This window comes from Bos mutus, chromosome 20 (assembly GCF_027580195.1).
Source record: "Bos mutus isolate GX-2022 chromosome 20, NWIPB_WYAK_1.1, whole genome shotgun sequence".
In the NCBI taxonomy this organism is placed as follows: domain Eukaryota; kingdom Metazoa; phylum Chordata; class Mammalia; order Artiodactyla; family Bovidae; genus Bos; species Bos mutus.
This window is the reverse complement of record NC_091636.1, coordinates 19612741-19630262: the sequence shown is the minus strand read 5'-3', so window position 1 is coordinate 19630262 and position 17522 is coordinate 19612741. Positions and strand designations below refer to the sequence as shown.

At 38.3% G+C, this 17522-nt stretch overlaps 1 protein-coding gene across 2 annotated transcripts in view; it reads left to right on the top strand.

The window, feature by feature from the left end:
• Positions 1–17522, top strand: part of DEPDC1B (DEP domain containing 1B) — a 97552-nt gene that overhangs the window by 71112 nt on the left and 8918 nt on the right. For both annotated transcript variants that reach the window (XM_070357829.1, XM_005889056.2), the window contains 2 exons: positions 11506–11672; positions 14299–14475. In XM_070357829.1, coding sequence (XP_070213930.1) covers positions 11506–11672; positions 14299–14475 — 344 coding nt within the window. The remainder of the gene's footprint in view (positions 1–11505; positions 11673–14298; positions 14476–17522) is intronic.

The following is a 17522-nucleotide window of genomic DNA, read 5'->3' as shown; positions in this document are numbered from 1 at the left end:
TGACTTTTTGGAAACTCCAGCCCTTCTCAAAAGTATATAAATTTCACTTCCATTTTGACACTCCCGTAAGGAATAGCTTACTGTATATGTTAATGGAATGATCAGGTCTACTTTGCAAAAATGAAAATTTGTGTTCCTAATGATTTGAAAATAGAAATCTAATATCATCTTTGGAGAGTGGGAAAGAGGGTGACAAAGATAGGTGTCACATAAAACACTGGAGAATTCTGAACCTGTCACTTGGTCATTATGGCCAAAAATGTCACCTAACTTCTAAAACATAGAACATTACAAATTCCCATTGATTTTTATTTTATTACTTTCATAAGGAGCAGTTGGGTTTCTTTGAGATTTAATTATTTATTCACTTATCCTTAGTTCAGCTAAATAACAGTGTTTCTCTGATTGAAAAAAGTCTCAGATGAATTGCTTAAGTAATTTGGTGACTAGTTTATTTTTTCATTATTTTATTCATATTTCACCAATGAAAACATGAAGCCCAGGTAACTTATTGGTTTGTTGACCTAGTTGTACCCACTCTGGTAAATTGCTTTTCTTTTCTGGGCCTGTTTTCTCATTGTGATAAATAGCAATAATGCCTATCATACTTATGGGTAGGAAAATATGGAACTTAAAGTGATGGGTAACACATTTTCTATTAGATATTTTTTGTTTGTTTCATTTTGAAAACTACAAAGTATTGGAACAATGCATAAGTTGAGATAGGATAATCATATGTTGCTATCTAGCCATGCCTTCTCTCAAATGATAGGAAGATTTTTTTATGTAAAAGTATTTGTGATAGAGCTTCATAGTCTATAATTAGGATAAGCACTATTATATCATTCTGAAGTGGCAGTAACAAGTTACCTCTGCGGCTCTAGAAGGCCCTTGTTATTTTTTCAAGAGAAGGAGGATTCATTGATTTTGTGATGATGAGATTTTAGAAATAATGAAAGATGAAAAAATCACTCTTTTAGTTTTTATTTAGCAAAATGAGATGAGTCCAAAGAATAAAATAGCTAAAGCATTGAAACTCTGTGAACCTTAAACAAAAATCAAGAAGCTCTTTGAAATCAGTGAGTACTTCAAGTACTTGTTGAAGATGTTTCAAGTTCAACTGTAGACTGTCATGGATATTTGAAAGCTAAATTCTCTTGCAGTCATTTTTTCCTGAATCTTGTAGTGTGCTTTCGTCAAGGGAGAAAAAAAAAAGACTAGGTAATGGTTAGTAATGAGAAAGAAGTTAGGAAATAGAAACAGACAGCTCAAATTAAAGTTTTTGGAAATTTAAGTATTCCTACATGTATTTGAACTAAGGAAAGCAATACAGAGCACTCCAAGATTCAAAGGCAGAGCTAAAAATGTTGACATTTGAACAGATTGAAAAATAATATCCTTGGGACAGGATGCCCAGAAGGAGTTAAGTATTATAGAAATATCAAATCTTCTCTTTGATCACATCTATAGCACTTCATGGATCACCTACCCAGGAGGATTTTCAGTTCTTATCTTCAACTCAGATCTACCTCCTAAATTCAAGGCTAGAATATCTGTTTGACTTCTGACTGTGTATTCCTGGATATTTGTTATATGAAGTCCTCAGTTCAAATTTAGTAGTTCATAGGCCATTGTTTCATAAACTATCATGTTGGATGTGAATTCTATATAGTAGAACAGCATTAAAAAAAAACAAACAGATAAACCTATAGAATAGTGTATAAAATGTCAGAGTACACTGTATATAATAAGAGTAGGCATATTTATAAACTTTTTTGTTTTAAATATCTATGTATTTGTATATATATTATTGTGATATAAGATATATTTCTTAATTTTAGTTGTAGTAAAACATTTTTGGAAAACAATACTCTACCTACCTACATAGTAAGATGATTGTGGGGACTTACGTGAGGTTCCCACAATCTTATGTGATTGTCCCCACAGTGAAGACTTCTCAGAAAATATTGTTCAGATATGACTGGTATTAATAGATAACTGAAAAATGCTTGCCTTTCACACATGGTTCATCCTTTACACATGATTGAAAAAATCACATGACTTGTCCTTTACATTCAGATAAAAATACCTTTTACCTATGGCTCATGTTTTATAGGGCTATTCAGTTTTTCATCCCTAATCTTCAGGGATAAACTCCATTCTGTTTTTACTTTGTGGGAGGGGAACTGGCAATCATTTTTATTTTAAAACCAGCTTTCATTTTGAAGTCTCAAGAAAATGGTTTTCTGGACTCTCTTGTAAAAGAGCTAGTTTCAAATATAGCTTCATTGAGACATTCTCCATTCTTTTCATTCTCTAATCCTTGCCTCAAGTTAAAGAATGCCATTTTATTTGTCTATCTGTTTATTGAATATTTGTGCATATTCTTTGAACCAACATTTCTGTTCCTATGAATTTATCCTCAGGAAGTAATTGGCTGGTATTTAGGGCAGACTGTTTGGACTCAAATTCTTCTCTATTATTGACTAACTGTGTGATTTGGGCAAATGATATAATCTTTTAAGCCTCATTTTCCTTTATATGTAAATAAAAATTATAATAGTATCTACCTCACAGAGATTATTGTAAAGATTAAATGAGATACTGTTAGAGTTTAGAATACTATTAGATTCATAATAAGATGCTTAATAAATGTTAGCTATTTTCATCATCTTTATAAATTAGGTTTATCATTATGAATGTTAGTTGTTCTTAGTTTTAATTTCAATTAAAAATTTTTTTAATTCGAATATAATTACAACATGACTCAGTTGTATGTATACATATATCCCCTCCCTCTTGAACTTCCCTCCCAGCCCCACAACCCACCCCGCTAGGTCATCATGGAGCACCTTGCTGGGCTCCCTTTCCTTCTTTAGCAGCTTCCCATTAGCTGCTCTGTACATGGCAGTGTATGCATGGCAGTGCTCCTCTCCTAATTCATTCTGCCTTCTTCCCGCTGTGTTCACAGGTCCATTCTCCATTCCGTTCGCATCTCTATTCCTGCCGTATGTTAATATGTATGTAGAGTATGGTATGGAGAAGGCAATGGCACCCCACTCCAGTACTCTTGCCTGGAAAATCCCATGGATGGAGGAGCCTAGGAAGCTGCAGTCCATGGGGTCGCTAAGAGTCAGACACGACTGAGTGACTTAACTTTCACTTTTCACTTTCATGCATTAGAGAAGGAAATGGCAACTCACTCCAGTGTTCTTGCCTGGAGAATCCCGGGGACGGGGGAGCCTGGTGGGCTGCCATCTATGGGGTCACACAGAGTTGGACACGACTGAAGTGACTTAGCAGCAGAGTATGGTATTAAGTAGAGAGTTTTAATTGATAATTAATAATTGCTGACCATTCACTTTTAATACCAAATTAAAACCAAATTGGACTCATTGAGAGGAAGTTGTTAATTATATATTTAAGGGATTCACAGGTTTGAATCTTAGCTATGAGAAAAGTCTAAAGGTCTTAACTGCTTTGGGCTTTGGTTTTGTTTGCAAAATGGGGCAATATTTCCTACGTTACAGGATAGTCAAAATGATTAAACGTGAACAGATAAAATTGCTTAATATATAGTAACTGGGGCCTAGAAGGCATTCAGTAATGTTCAGTCTTCCAAGTTAGGGGAGCAGAATTTTCAAAATCTCATTTGATTGTTAAACAGACAAAATAGTGGTATAACTGATCTCCCAAGTATTTTCAGTCACTTAATATACTAAATTTAGCACCTATAGTGTTCTCGACATCAGAGCAGAAAATAAACATTATATACTTGCCAGACAAACTGTGGAAAAGTCTTCAAGAGATGGGAATACCAGACCACCTTACCTGCCTTCTGAGAAACCTGTATGAAGGTCAGGAAGCAACAGTTAGAACTGGACGTGGAACAACAGACTGGTTTAAAATTAGGAAAGGAGTAGTACATCAAGGCTGTATATTGTCGCTGTGCTTATTTAACTTATATGCAGAGTACATCATGCGAAATGCCAGGCTGGATGAAGCACAAGCCAGAATCAAGATTGCGGGGAGAAATCAATAACCTCAGATATGCAGATGACACCACCCTTAAGGCAGAAAGTAAAGAGGAACTAAAGAGCCTATTGATGAAAGTGAAAGAGAACACAAATAGATGGGGAAACAGTGGCTGACTTTTATTTTCTTGGCCTCCAAAGTCACTGCAGATGGTGACTGCAGCCATGAAATTAAAAGACACTTGCTCCTTAGAAGAAAAGCTATGACCAACCTAGACAACATATTAAAAAGCAGAGATATTACTTTGCTCACAAAGGTCCATCTAGTCAAAGCTATGGTTTTTCCAGTAGTCATGTATGGATGTGAGAGTTGGATCATAAAGAAGGCTGAGTGCCGAAGAATTGATGCTTTTGAACTGTGGTGTTGGAGAAGACTCTTGAGAGTCCTTTGGACTGCAAGGAGATAAAACAAGTTAATCCTTGAGGAAATCAACCTGAATATTCATTGGAAGGACTGATGCTGAAGCTGAAACTGCAATATTTTGGCTACCTGGTGTGAAGAACTGACTCATTTGAAAAGATCCTGATGCTGGGAAAGATTGAAGGCAGTGAGAAGGGGACAACAGAGGACACAATGGTTGGATGGCATCACTGACTCAATAGACATGAATTTGAACAAGCTCTAGGAGTTGGTGAAGGACAGGGAATCCTGGCATGGTGCAGTCCACGGGGTTGTGAAGAGCTGGACACCACTGAGTGACTGAACTGAACTGATACTTATAGAATCAAGCCTTGAAGTGTATAAAGTCTTCCTGAATTCTGTATTTAATTTTAATAAACATACAGGTATTCTCTTGTACATTGTGAATAAAAAGAGTATTGTTCAAAATTTTGGACACACTTTTATAGTACTGTTTTTGTAACCTTCACAATACCCCTGTGAGATTGGTATTAGTATTATTGCCATTTCCAGATGAGGAAAATCTCAGTGGAGATTAAAGGAGTTGAGTAGTTTTTCCAAAGTCATTTGGTTCTAATTCATTTACCATTGTCCTTGCATCTCCACTTTCCTAATATTGAGTATATAAATGACATGACTTTTGGCCACCTGATGCGAAGAGCTGACTCATTTGAAAAGACCCTGATGTTGGGAAAGATTGGGGGCAGGAGAAGAAGGGGGCAACAGAGGATGAGATGGTTGGATGGCATCACCATCTCAATGGACATGGGTTTGGGTGGACTCTGGGAGTTGGTGATGGACAGGGAGGCCTGGAGTGCTGTAGTTCATGGGGTCACAAAGAGTCGGACACGACTGAGTGACTGAACTGAACTGAACTGAATGTTTTGAATAATTTGCAGAAATTATTTGTTAATTATTTGTTAAATTATTATTATTTGTTCAAGCTCCAGCTTCTCCACTTAAAAGCTGTGTGACTTGGCCTTAGTCTAATATGATTGGTATCCTGATAAGAAGAGGAGATTAATTTTGGACAAATTGAGGGATGACACGGAGGTCAGAACAAGAAGGCAGCCATCTGTAAGCCATAGAGAGAGGCCTGAGGAGAAACCATACCTACTGAAACCTTGATCATAGTTTCTAGCCTCCAAAACTGTGAGAGAAAAAATTCTATTGTTTAAGCCACCTGATCTGTGATATATGGTTATGGCAGCACTAGCAAACTAATATAAAGCAATTATATATAGAAAAAGCTCCATGACTCTGCATGGGAATCTCCTTGAATCTGTGGCTGAATACACACTAAGCTGTGCATCTCTAGGGTGATAGTCCTCAAAATAGGGCAAATCATAACCACAATGAGATACCACTTAACACCCACTAGGATGGCTATATATAAAAGATGGTTAACAACCTAGATAGCATATTCAAAAGCAGAGACATTACTTTGCCAACAAAGGTCCGTCTAGTCAAGGCTATGGTTTTTCCTGTGGTCATGTATGGATGTGAGAGTTGGACTGTGAAGAAGGCTGAGCGCTGAAGAATTGATGCTTTTGAACTGTGGTGTTGGAGAAGACTCTTGAGAGTCCCTTGGACTGCAAGGAGATCCAACCAGTCCATTCTGAAGTCCATTCTGAAATCAGCCCTGGGATTTCTTTGGAAGGAATGATGCTAAAGCTGAAACTCCAGCACTTTGGCCACCTCATGCGAAGAGTTGACTCATTGGAAAAGACTGATGCTGGGAGGGATTGGGGGCAGGAGGAGAAGGGACGACAGAGGATGAGATGGCTGGATGGCATCACTGACTCGATGGACGTGAGTTTGAGTGAACTCCAGGAGTTGGTGATGGACAGGGAGGCCTGGCATGCTGTGATTCATGGGGTCGCAAAGAGTCGGACACGACTGAACGACTGAACTGAACTGAACAAGTATTAATGAGAATGTAGAGAAATTGGAACCATCATATATTACAGGTGGGAATATAAAATGGCAGAGCCATTTTGTAAAACAGTTCTGTAGCTCCTTAAAAAGGTAATCATAGAGTTACCATGTGATTCAACAGTTTCACCCTTAGGCACATACCCAAGGCGCAATTGAAAGTACATGTCACTACAACTGGTACATGAATGTTCATAGCAGCATTACTCAGAATAGTTAAAAAAAAAAAAACAAAAAACAAGTCCATCAAATGAGAAATGCAAAAAAAGCAGTATATTTATACAATGGCATATTGTTGAGCCATCAAAAGGAATGAAGTACTGTTAACATGCTACAATGTGGGTGAATCTTGAAAACATTCTCAGTGAAAAAAGCCAGACCCAAAAAAATCACATATTGTATGATTCCATTTATATGAAATATTCAGAACAGGCAAATCTATAGAGATAGAGATTAGTGACTTCCAGGGACTGAGGGGAGGAGAAAACGAGGAGTCACTGCTAATAGGTATGGAGATTTCTTTTTGCAGTGACAAAAACATTCTAGAATTAAGATGGTGGTAATGGGCATAATTTAGTGGATATACCAAAACCAATTGTATATGTGTTTTTTTTTAAAAAAAGATAATCTCATAAAAAAAGAACAAAGAAGAAAGAACCAAATTGGACTTTAGGAGTTAAAAAGACTAGGGGTAGAGGGAATTAAACTGAATACAGCCCCATGACATATAGGATAATATCAAGTAGTCTAATTACAGGACTTCCTTGGTGTCTTAGACAGTAAAGAATCTGCCTGCAATCCATGAGACCCAGTAGAATTGGGTTTGATCCTTGGGTCGGGAATATCCCCTGGAAGAGGGCATGGCAATCCAATCGAGTATTCTTGCCTGGAGAATCCCATGGATGGAGGAGCCTGGCGGGCTACAATCATAGGGTTGCACAGAGTTGGACATGACTGAAGTGACTTGGCACAGTTCAGTTCAGTCGCTCAGTCGTGTCTGACTCTTTGCGACCCCATGAATCGCAGCACGCCAGGCCTCCCTGTCCATCACCAACTCCCGGAGTTCACCCAAACTCACGTCCATTGAGTCAGTGATGACATCCAACCATCTCATCCTCTGTCGTCCCCTTCTCCTCCTGCCCCCAATCCCTCCCATCATCAGAGTCTTTTCCAATGAGTCAACTCTTCTCATGAGGTGGCCAAAGTACTGGAGTTTCAGCTTTAACACCATTCTTCCAAAGAAATCCCAGGGCTGATCTTCAGAAAGGACTGGTTGGATCTCCTTGCAGTCCAAGGGACTCTCAAGAGTCTTCTCCAACACCACAGTTCAAAAGCATCAGTTCTTCAGCACAGTCTAATACACATGTATTTGGAATCCCGGGGGAGGGGTTCCTTCAGAATGGCTCATGTAGCCTTTTGCCGTGTCCCGAGCATTCTTGAAGCACTTTATTTTTACCACCAGGCTCAAGTTTTACTTTCTGTTACCAACCCTGGAATCAGCCATTTCTTTAAGAATTCTTGGTTTCTTTTTGTAGAGAATGATACTTATAAGCCAAGATCTAGTGCCAAATGTACTCATTGTTTTTGGTGGTATTGTTCATAGAAAGAAAACATTCTCAAATAGCACTTTAAAAAGTATCCCTGCCGGACTTCCTTGGTGGTCCATTGAAGTCCAGTGAAGAATCTGCCTACCAATGCAGAGGACTCGGGTTCAGTCACTGCTCTGGGAGGAGACCACATGCTGCGGGGCAACAAAGCCTATAAGCTGCAGCTACTGAAGTGTGCCGTAGAGCCCAAGCTCTGCAGCAAGAGAAGTGACTGCAACGAGAAACCCGTGCACCACAACGAAGACCCAGCACAGCAAAAAGAAAGTAACCCTGCAATTTAATTTCTAAATTGTCACCAAAAGTACTGTTTGGAAGGAGGGTGGTATAATAGACATCCATGTGCCGCCATCCTGACCCAGTACATTTTGCAAGGTTGCAAAGATATCCATGTATTTCTGTGTATGTTGAAGCAGAATCACTAAGTTGTTTGATATTCATGTCTTTACTGGTTCTAGCAAATTGCTTTCCAGAGTTGTCCTGGCAATTTACACATCCTTTCGTGATATATTCCTATTTGATTGTTTCCTTGCCAGTCCTTTAATTTCATTAATCTGATGGGTATGAAAAGGAATCTTCTTACTGTTTACTAGTCATGTGGGTTTCTTCTTGAGTAAATTTTTTTTCTATCTTTTACTCAATTTTTTTCTTTTGGTTCTTTTTTGTCATTCTAAAAAATACATTCTAGGTACTAATCCTTAAGTCTGGGAAATATAATTTCATAGTCTGTGACTTGTCTTTTGATTGTAATCACAAGGTAAAAAGCTTTTATGCTTTACTTTGGTCAGATTAATTTGTATCAAGAAATCTTATAATCATATAATAAGGAATAGACAAGATCATGGGGTGAATGAAATGAACCACCACCTACCACACCCAGGGGCCTTCTTGCCTTCTGAAGATCATGTTGTATATATGGTGGGATTGGAAGGGAATCCTTTATTATGAGCTTCTTCCAGAAAACCAGTCAATTAATTCCAACAAGTACAGCTCTGAATTAGACTGACTGAAAGCAGCACTTGACAAAAAGTGTCCAGAATTAGTCAAAAGAAAATGCATTATCTTCCATCAGGAAAACACAAGACTTCCTGTTTCTTTGATGACCAGGCAAAAACTGTTACAGTTGGCTGGCAAGTTCTGATTCATGCATCATATTCACCAGATATTGCATCTTTGGATTTCCATTTCTTTTGGTCTTTACAAAATTCTCTTAATGGCAAAAATTTCAATTCCCTGGTAGACTGTAAAGGCATCTGGAACAGTTTTTAGCTCAAAAAGATAAAAAGTTTTGGGAAGATGGGATTATGATGTTGCCTGAAAAAATGGCAGAAGGTAGTGGAACAAAATGGCGAATACATTGTTCAGTAAAGTTCTTGGTGAAAATGAGAAGTGTGTCTTTTATTTTTACTTAAAAGCCAAAGGAACATTTTGGCTAACCCAATATCTATATTTGTATCTACATACACTCATACCTTCTTTATCCATTCATCCATTGATGGGCACTTCAATTGACATTGGAATGGAACAGGGGAGCATGCATCTTTTATAAATTAGTGTTTTTGTTTTATTCAGATAAATACCCTAGAGTGGAATTGTAAGATCATATGATAGTTCTGTTTTTTAATTTTTGAGAGTATCTTCTCCCATTCCATAATTGGAGTTTTCATTTTGTTGATAGTTTTCTTCACTGCACAAAGGCCTTTTAATTTGAGGTAGTCCCATTTGTCTAATTTGCTTTTGTTTTTTGGAGACGTATCTCTTCAAATATAGTAAAGACTAATGTCAAAGAGCATACTGCTTATTTTCTTCTAGAATTTTATGGTTTCAGGTCTCACATTTTAGTCTTTAGTTGATTTTGAATTTATTTTTATGCATAGTACAAGAGTAGTCCAGTTTGATTCTTTTGCATGAAGTTGTCCAGTTTTCCCAGAAATAATTATTGAAGTGGCTGTCTTTTCCCCATTGTGTGTTCATGCCTCCTATATTGTAGATTAATTGCCCATATAAGTGTGGTTCATTTCTAGGCTCTCTGTTCTGTCCCATTGATCTGTGTGTCTGTTTTTGTGCTAGTACCATACTGTTTTGATGACTGTTTTGTAGTATTGTTTGAAATCGGGGTATACAATACCTCCAGCTTTGTTCTTCCTTCTCAAGATTGTTTGAGGCATTCAGAGTCTTTTTTGTTTCCATAAAAATTTCCTCTCTAATTTCCTCATTTCTGACTTGAATATTCTTTGCACTCTGCTCTGTCTTCACACTACTCTCATTGCTGTTCAAACATTCCAAACATATTCCCTTGTCATAATCTTTGTAATTGCTATTTCCTTCACCTTGAAAATTTGTCTCTGTGATATTTACCAGGCTTACTCTCATTTTCTTTGGATCTCTGCTCAAATGTCCTTACAGAGTTACCACCAAAACTCTTGGAGTATTTTCCCATCACTCCCCAGCTCCTTTTCCTTTTAAACTTTTCTTCACACAGTCCTTAGTCTAGCATTCAAGACCTTCCAAGATCTCATCTCTACCGACCTTTTTAGCTTATTTTCTACTGGGCTCTCACAGCCTATGCTACTGTCCTGCTGAGTGACTTAGAGTTTCCCTGATATGCCCTTTGCAGATGTTTCTTGCAGCGCCCCTCACATTTTGCTACTTCATGGGCCTCTTCTCACAGTGCACAAGCTCTTCAAAGAGAGCTAGCATTGTTCCTGGCATGTTGTATGTGGCCAGTAAATATCTGCTGAATGTAAAAGGTGATTTGGTCTCTTAAGTCAGAGACTAGTGGGAACTTGAAAATGTTGGATATGGACCAATACATTGGTGAAAGCAGTTTCATCTCTTTAGAAGGCTTGAAGATGGACAAATACGGTTGAAGAGAACACAGTATTAGAATACCCTAAATTTTAGCAAAATCATACTGGCTGAGGAGGGTTGACATGTAACACAATTGAATCAGCACACTTAGCTAGAAAAAATAGCTTAATTGGGAGGAACGATTATTTGACAAATGTTATTTAGAAGTAGAGTCTTTGGCAGTGAGTAGAATGATTCCAAGAGCATTAGTCCTGTTATTTAGTCCATGAGAGTCAGGAAATATGGTGACCCTGCTCATCATAAGGAAATAGTACAAAAGGGGAGACTTCAGGACAGGGATGGCACATTCATGTTCTTGCCCATGCTATCTTGGGTCTCTTACACTATCTGAGTATTGAGTGTGTTACCTTAGGCTTAACCTGACTGCTCTTGATTCAATGGGAAAGAATGCTATGAAAATGTAGTTTTAACTGTCAAGTTGTGGGAGGGAAAAATGGCTGTGTTTGTTTTACATATTTGCCATGCCTAGTTGATGGTTTGTATTTTCTACGCTCGTTGTGACAGTGGATCTGTAGCAGTTAGCCCAGTATAATTGAACATGTGAACGTGCTTTGTATAATTTTAGTAATACATATTTTATAAAAATGTGACCATAATAGAGTCAGGTAGGCTATAGGTTTTTAAAGGAGTAAAACCTTTTATTTTTCCTCCCCTAAATCAGGTTTGTTACAGAAAGAGAAAATGGCCATCGAAGCCTTTCAAATTTGCTGCCTCCTCCTGCCCCCTGAAAATAGGAGAAAGTTACAGCTGTTGATGAGGATGATGGCAAGGATCTGCTTAAATAAGGAGATGCCACCACTGTGTGACGGCTTTGGCACCCGAACACTGGTAGGTTGATTTCTGACATCTAAGAGGATTGGGGTTTTGGGGATAAAATTCACTCGAGTCAAGTTTACTAATTTGGCAACCAGAGGAAGGTACAAGGCAGGCTGGCTTAAAGAGCCATGGCTTGAAATCCACTCAGGCTGGTATTATTCTTTTGGTCTTAGTGACTAAAGAATATTTTTTGTTATTCAGTCCCTTCGTCATGTCCGACTCTTTGTAACCCCATGGACGGAAGCATGCCAGGCTTCCCCTGTCCTTCACTATGTCCTGGAGTTTGCTCAAATTCATGTCCATTGAGTTGGCAATGCTGTCTAGCCATCTTATCTTCTGACGTCCACTTCTCTTTTGCCTTCAATCTTTTCCAGCATCAGGGTCTTTTCCAGTGAGTCAGCTCTTCACATCAGGTGGCCAAAGTATTAAAGAACATAATGAAAAGTAAAGAATGAGTAGGCGTAGACTCTGAGTGTAGAGATAGCTGCTGCATCCTGCCTGCCGTCAGCACAAAGAGAAGAAAGTGTGGTCAGGAAAGATCACTGGCCTCTCAAGAAACCACATTCTCTCCTTCATGACAAAAAGGGCTGCAAAGTCTTTGTTACTACAACTAGTAGGATAGATGCACCATACATCATAGATTAAAAAAGGAAGAAATGAAATAGAGTTGGACCAGACAACTTGGAAAGAGAGAGAAAATGTGTATCTTTCAGGCTATGATCCAAGCGTCCATGAGTGAGGATATTTCTTAATATATTCTCAATTTTGCTTAAAAAAGTAGGCTGATTTTTATTTCTCCTTTATTATGTCAGCGTGTGTTTTAAATTTTTTAATTTTCCTCAGAAAATACAAAGCAAAATTGTCTCATTGGTATGTACATCCTTTCCATATGCTGTTGGACCACTGTGTATGCCTGAGGGTTCACTGGCCCACTTTTGGAGGTGTGGCACAAGGTCAGAGGACCAGTCAGTGCCCAGGAGAGTGACTCTTAACTCTTATGGTAGGTGGATATGTAGGTGGGCTAATGGACCTTTCTGAAATGCTAAAGGAGTCTTTGCACCTATTTCCCAGAAGAATGTATATGTAAAATTTGCATACAATTTCAAGGGATTCCCAAATCCCTGGGGGCTAGAGTCCCCAGACAAAGAGTGTCTGTGTGTGTCTCTTCCTCTGTGCATGTACGTGAGTGAAGATAAAGTATCCCCTGTAGTAGGTGGATGAAATGAAGTCTTATTAAACAGAATTACATTATGTCATGTGTATTGGTGTTTTTAAAATTGAAGTATAGTTGATGTACAATTTAAGTTGCAGGTGTACAATATAGTGATTTACAATTTGTAAAGGTTATAGTCCTTTTATAGTTATAAAATATTGGTGATATTTCTTGTGCTTTACAATATATACTTGTAGCTTATTTTATACATAATAGTTTGTAATCCTTAATCCCTTACCCCTGCATTGCCCTTCTCTCCTTCCCTCTCCACACTGGTAGCCTTACATTTTTTCCTCCGTGTCTGTAATCTGTTTCTTTTTTGTTGTATTTGTTAGTTGTATGTTTGGATTCCACATATAAGTGATATCATACAGTATTTGTCTTTCTCTGCCTGACTTATTTACATGCTTATTGGTTTTGAGATAAGATTGTCAGCAATAAAATTTGTAGGAAAAGGGGAAAAAAATCCATCATCCTAAAGGAGACCAGTTCTGGGTGTTCATTGGAAGGACTGATTTTGAAGCTGAAACTCCAGTACTTTGGCCACCTCATGCGAAGAGCTGACTCATTGGAAAAGACCCTGATGCTGGGAAAGATTGAGGGTAGGAGGAAAAGGGGACGACAGAGGATGAGATGGTTGGATGGCATCACCGACTCAATGGACATGGGTTTGGGTGGACTCCAGGAGTTGGTGATGGACAGGGAGGCCTGGTGTGCTGCAGTTCATGGGGTCGCAAAGAGTTGGACATGACTGAGCGACTGAACTGAACTGAACTGAACTGAAAGGATTGTATTAAGAATGGAGTAGTTAAAATGAATTCTATGGAAGCAACTGCTATATTTTTTATATTTCATTACTTAATGCACTTCTGATGGTTTTGATCAAAGATGATTATCAATGCACTTACAAAATCCTGGAGAAAATAACAGTTAACTAGGAAAAACTATGATGTTTGAAGCACAGATTGTGCTAGCAGATTTTTTTTTAAGTAAAATAATAATGAAATTAGGATATTATTAGGCTAAATGGTTATAAAGTACTTTGAACTTAAGAGTGCTACATGGATTCAAGTCATGATGGTGATAATAATTTTCAGAACTTGTTTAATATATATTTAAAACATTTATAAAAGGAGATGTCTTTAAAAACTGCTCAGACAAGCATCTCTGCTAAGTCCCTGTGAGATATGAGGCACATTCTGTTCTTGCTGGTTGATGAGAAGAGTACCCCATCTGAGATGACCAGGTGTGTCCAGGTGACAGGTAAGATGGGCACTCTGTCCTGTGGGTCATTTCTCACTGACTAGTCAGTTTCTTTTTTGAAAAATAGTTCAGAGCAGGTAAGAAACCAAACCAAAACAAAATCCTCATCTTGTGTTTATTTAAAAATTTACTCCCTTAACCTCATTTTTTTTTTTTTTTTAGATGGTTCAGACATTTTCCCATTGTATCTTGTGTTCCAAAGATGAAGTGGACTTGGATGACTTACTAGCTGCTAGGTTGGTGACATTTCTGATGGACAATTACCAAGAGATTCTGAAAGTCCCCTTGGCCTTGCAGACCTCCATAGAGGAGCGTGTGGCCCATCTACGAAGAGTCCAGGTAAAGGAAGGGATGTTACCAGCCCTATAAAATTGCCTGCCAAAAGTCATGTACATTTGCTAGGCTTCTTGGTGTTTTTGTTAATGAAGATTCAGTTAATTTGTACAAAGTGCTTACAACTGGACTTGGTACATTGTAGGCACCGCATGTGTTTGTTCTTGTCTTTGAAAAATGTCTGGAATACCCACTAGGTTTTGTGGTGCCAATCAATGCTGCATACTTTTGTTTGCAAATTCCTTAAATGGGTTTGTTCAGACTCTGCGTATACTTCCTGATGGAAGTGATTTATGTGGAATAATGCCTTGATTCACAGTAGCCTTGCCACCTAGACACTATTTTTTGAATGAGAAAGCTGAGGGACAGAGAACGTAGGTAATATGTCCAAGGTTACAGAGCTAGGATTCACATTGATGAACTCATTCTGCAGAATCAGTGCTCTGAACTACCCTGCCATACTGCCTCACCATAAGCCATAGAGTGGTAGAAGGACTCACCTGGCTTCAGAGCCATAGGACCTGGGCCAGACCCCTGGCTCCCTACTTTCCTGATTGTTTGGTTCTGAGCAAGTTTCTTAACCGCTCTGGATTTCAGTTTCTGCAAGTGTTAAAATAGTCCATACCTACTCTATGAAGTTGTTGTAAAGAGTAGATGCTGCATTATAAAATCCTTGGCACAGATGTCTGTCATATGGCAGATACTTTTTCAAAGGTAGCTATTTTTATTGTTTTTGTTGTTATTGTGGTTACTATATTAAAATGATGCAAAAGAACTATAATGTATTACTATCATGTGGGCCCCACAGTAGAGTTTGTATGTCAGCCTGTGGGAGCAGGAACTCTGGGTAAAGGCAAGCAGAAGGTCTGCTTGGCTCCTTCTGAATGACTGGATCTCTTTCTCATTAAGCATTTTTTGAGGTTCCACAAATAAAGACCAGTGAACTGCTATCCCCCAAAGTATCATTAAATACTTATCTGTTTTTTAATGTGCAATTTAAGAATTAAAATCAAAGTTTTTTGTTTTTTTTTTTTCCTAGTTTTTGGTAACTACCAACCTAATACATTGAAAGAATTTGGAAAATATAGAAAATACACCCAAAATATCAGAGTAACTCTAAATGTTAAGTCAGTGTTAGAGTCTTTTTAGATGTTTTTCTGTTTCCCCTTCTCCCTCCTTTCCTTCCATCTCTCCTTCTTTTATTCCTCTTTTATAACTTACTTTATAAGAAAGTTACCTACTTTCTCTTAACAATACAGCAAGAAAAGTCTCCATATCATTAAATATTCTTGATTGTCCCAAAATGGCCAGGAGCACAGGCTCAAGCTAAATGGTATTTGAATTTCTAATGTGCCCTTTATTAGCTGTGTGACTGTGGCATGTTTTGTAATGTCTCTTGGGGCTTCCCTGGTAGCTTAGCTGGTAAAGAACCCGCCTGCAATGCAGGAGACCCCAGTTCGATTCCTGGGTTGGAAAGATGCCCTGGAGAAAGGATAGGCTGCCCATTCCCATTCCTGGGCTTCCCTGGTGGCTCAGACAGTAAAGAATTCACCTGCAATGTCGGAGACCTAGGTTCGATCCCTGGGTTGGGAAGATCCCCTGGAGGAGGACATGGCAACCCATTCCAGTATTCTTGCCTGGAGACTCCCCATGGACAGAGGAGCCTGGTGGGCTGCACTCCATAGGGTCACAAAGAGTCAGACACGACTGAGCAACTAAGGAGACACACACACACACACACACACACACACACACACACACACACAACGTCTCTCAGCTTTAGCATCTGTCTGAACATTTCTTTTCTCATCCGTAAAACGGGATAACAATAGTTAATACCTACCTCTAGGGCTATCTTGAGGATTGAATGGTTTAACACATATGAAGTGCTTAGAATAATGTTTATCACACAGTAAGCCCTCATTTGGTACTGCTGTTGTTATTATTAACATTATTGTTAGATTATTCCATAGAATCATTATAATTAATATTCTATAATATCATAATTAGTAATATAATATTCTATAATAGAGATATGCCATATTTTATTTAAATGTTTTTCTTTGGTTTAGTATTTAGATGGTTTGCATTTTTTTTCTCTTTTGCAAGCATTATAACAGTAACTTTTTTATAGCTAAGTTTTTTTCTTGTTTAGCTCCTCTGATTATTTTCTAAGAATAAATTCCTAGGCGTGGCATTGCATGGTCAAAGATCATGAATGTGTGTTAAACATTGATTGCATACTGTCAAATTTCTGTTTTGAGTGATTGTTTCAGTTTGCATTCCCATCATTGGTAAGAAAGTATTCATTTCTTTACACCCCTGCCTACTTTGGGTATTATTTATTAACATACATACCTTTGCCATTTGAATGAGTGAAAGTATAATCTTACTGTTGTTTTAGTTTAATCTCCCACCTCCCCTTGATATTTTATGAGCCAAACTTTAAAATAAAAATAAAAAGGAAAACATAATAACTTTCACTGCATTTCTGCAAGCAACGCTGCAGGCAGTGACTCTGTTACTCTGTGTCTTGGACTTGTGTGTTCACACGGCACAGCCCTGTGAGCTCTTCTCTGTCAGCTGAAGAGCAGAAGGCTGAGAGGTGATGAACTTAACTGCAAAGCAGTGTGATCCTGTGAAGGGGCATAGCAATGGCCCTGAATAAAATCAATAACTATCTGGTTGTCCAGTTACATTTTCTCTCTTAGAAGTACACACTCAAATAGCCAAAAAGTTGTTTGTTTTTGCCCTCAGAATCTATAGATCTCTCTTCTCTCACACAGGCCTCTCTGTCATATAATATTTGGGGTCATGCCTTTCTGAAAATGAAGTGTTACCTGGAATGTTCTGGTGAATTATTTGGGGCAGTTTCATGGTTGACCCTGGGATAGATAAGCAGTGAGATCTGCATTGTTTTTGACACCTACCTTCTGTTGGCCTCGTCTGTAACCCTCTTCCTCTTGCATAGGTATCTGTTGTTTTTCTCATTTCCTAGGCTTCAGCCTGGTACATTTTACTTGGGCCTCACCGTTTATTCTGGCTCTTCTGGT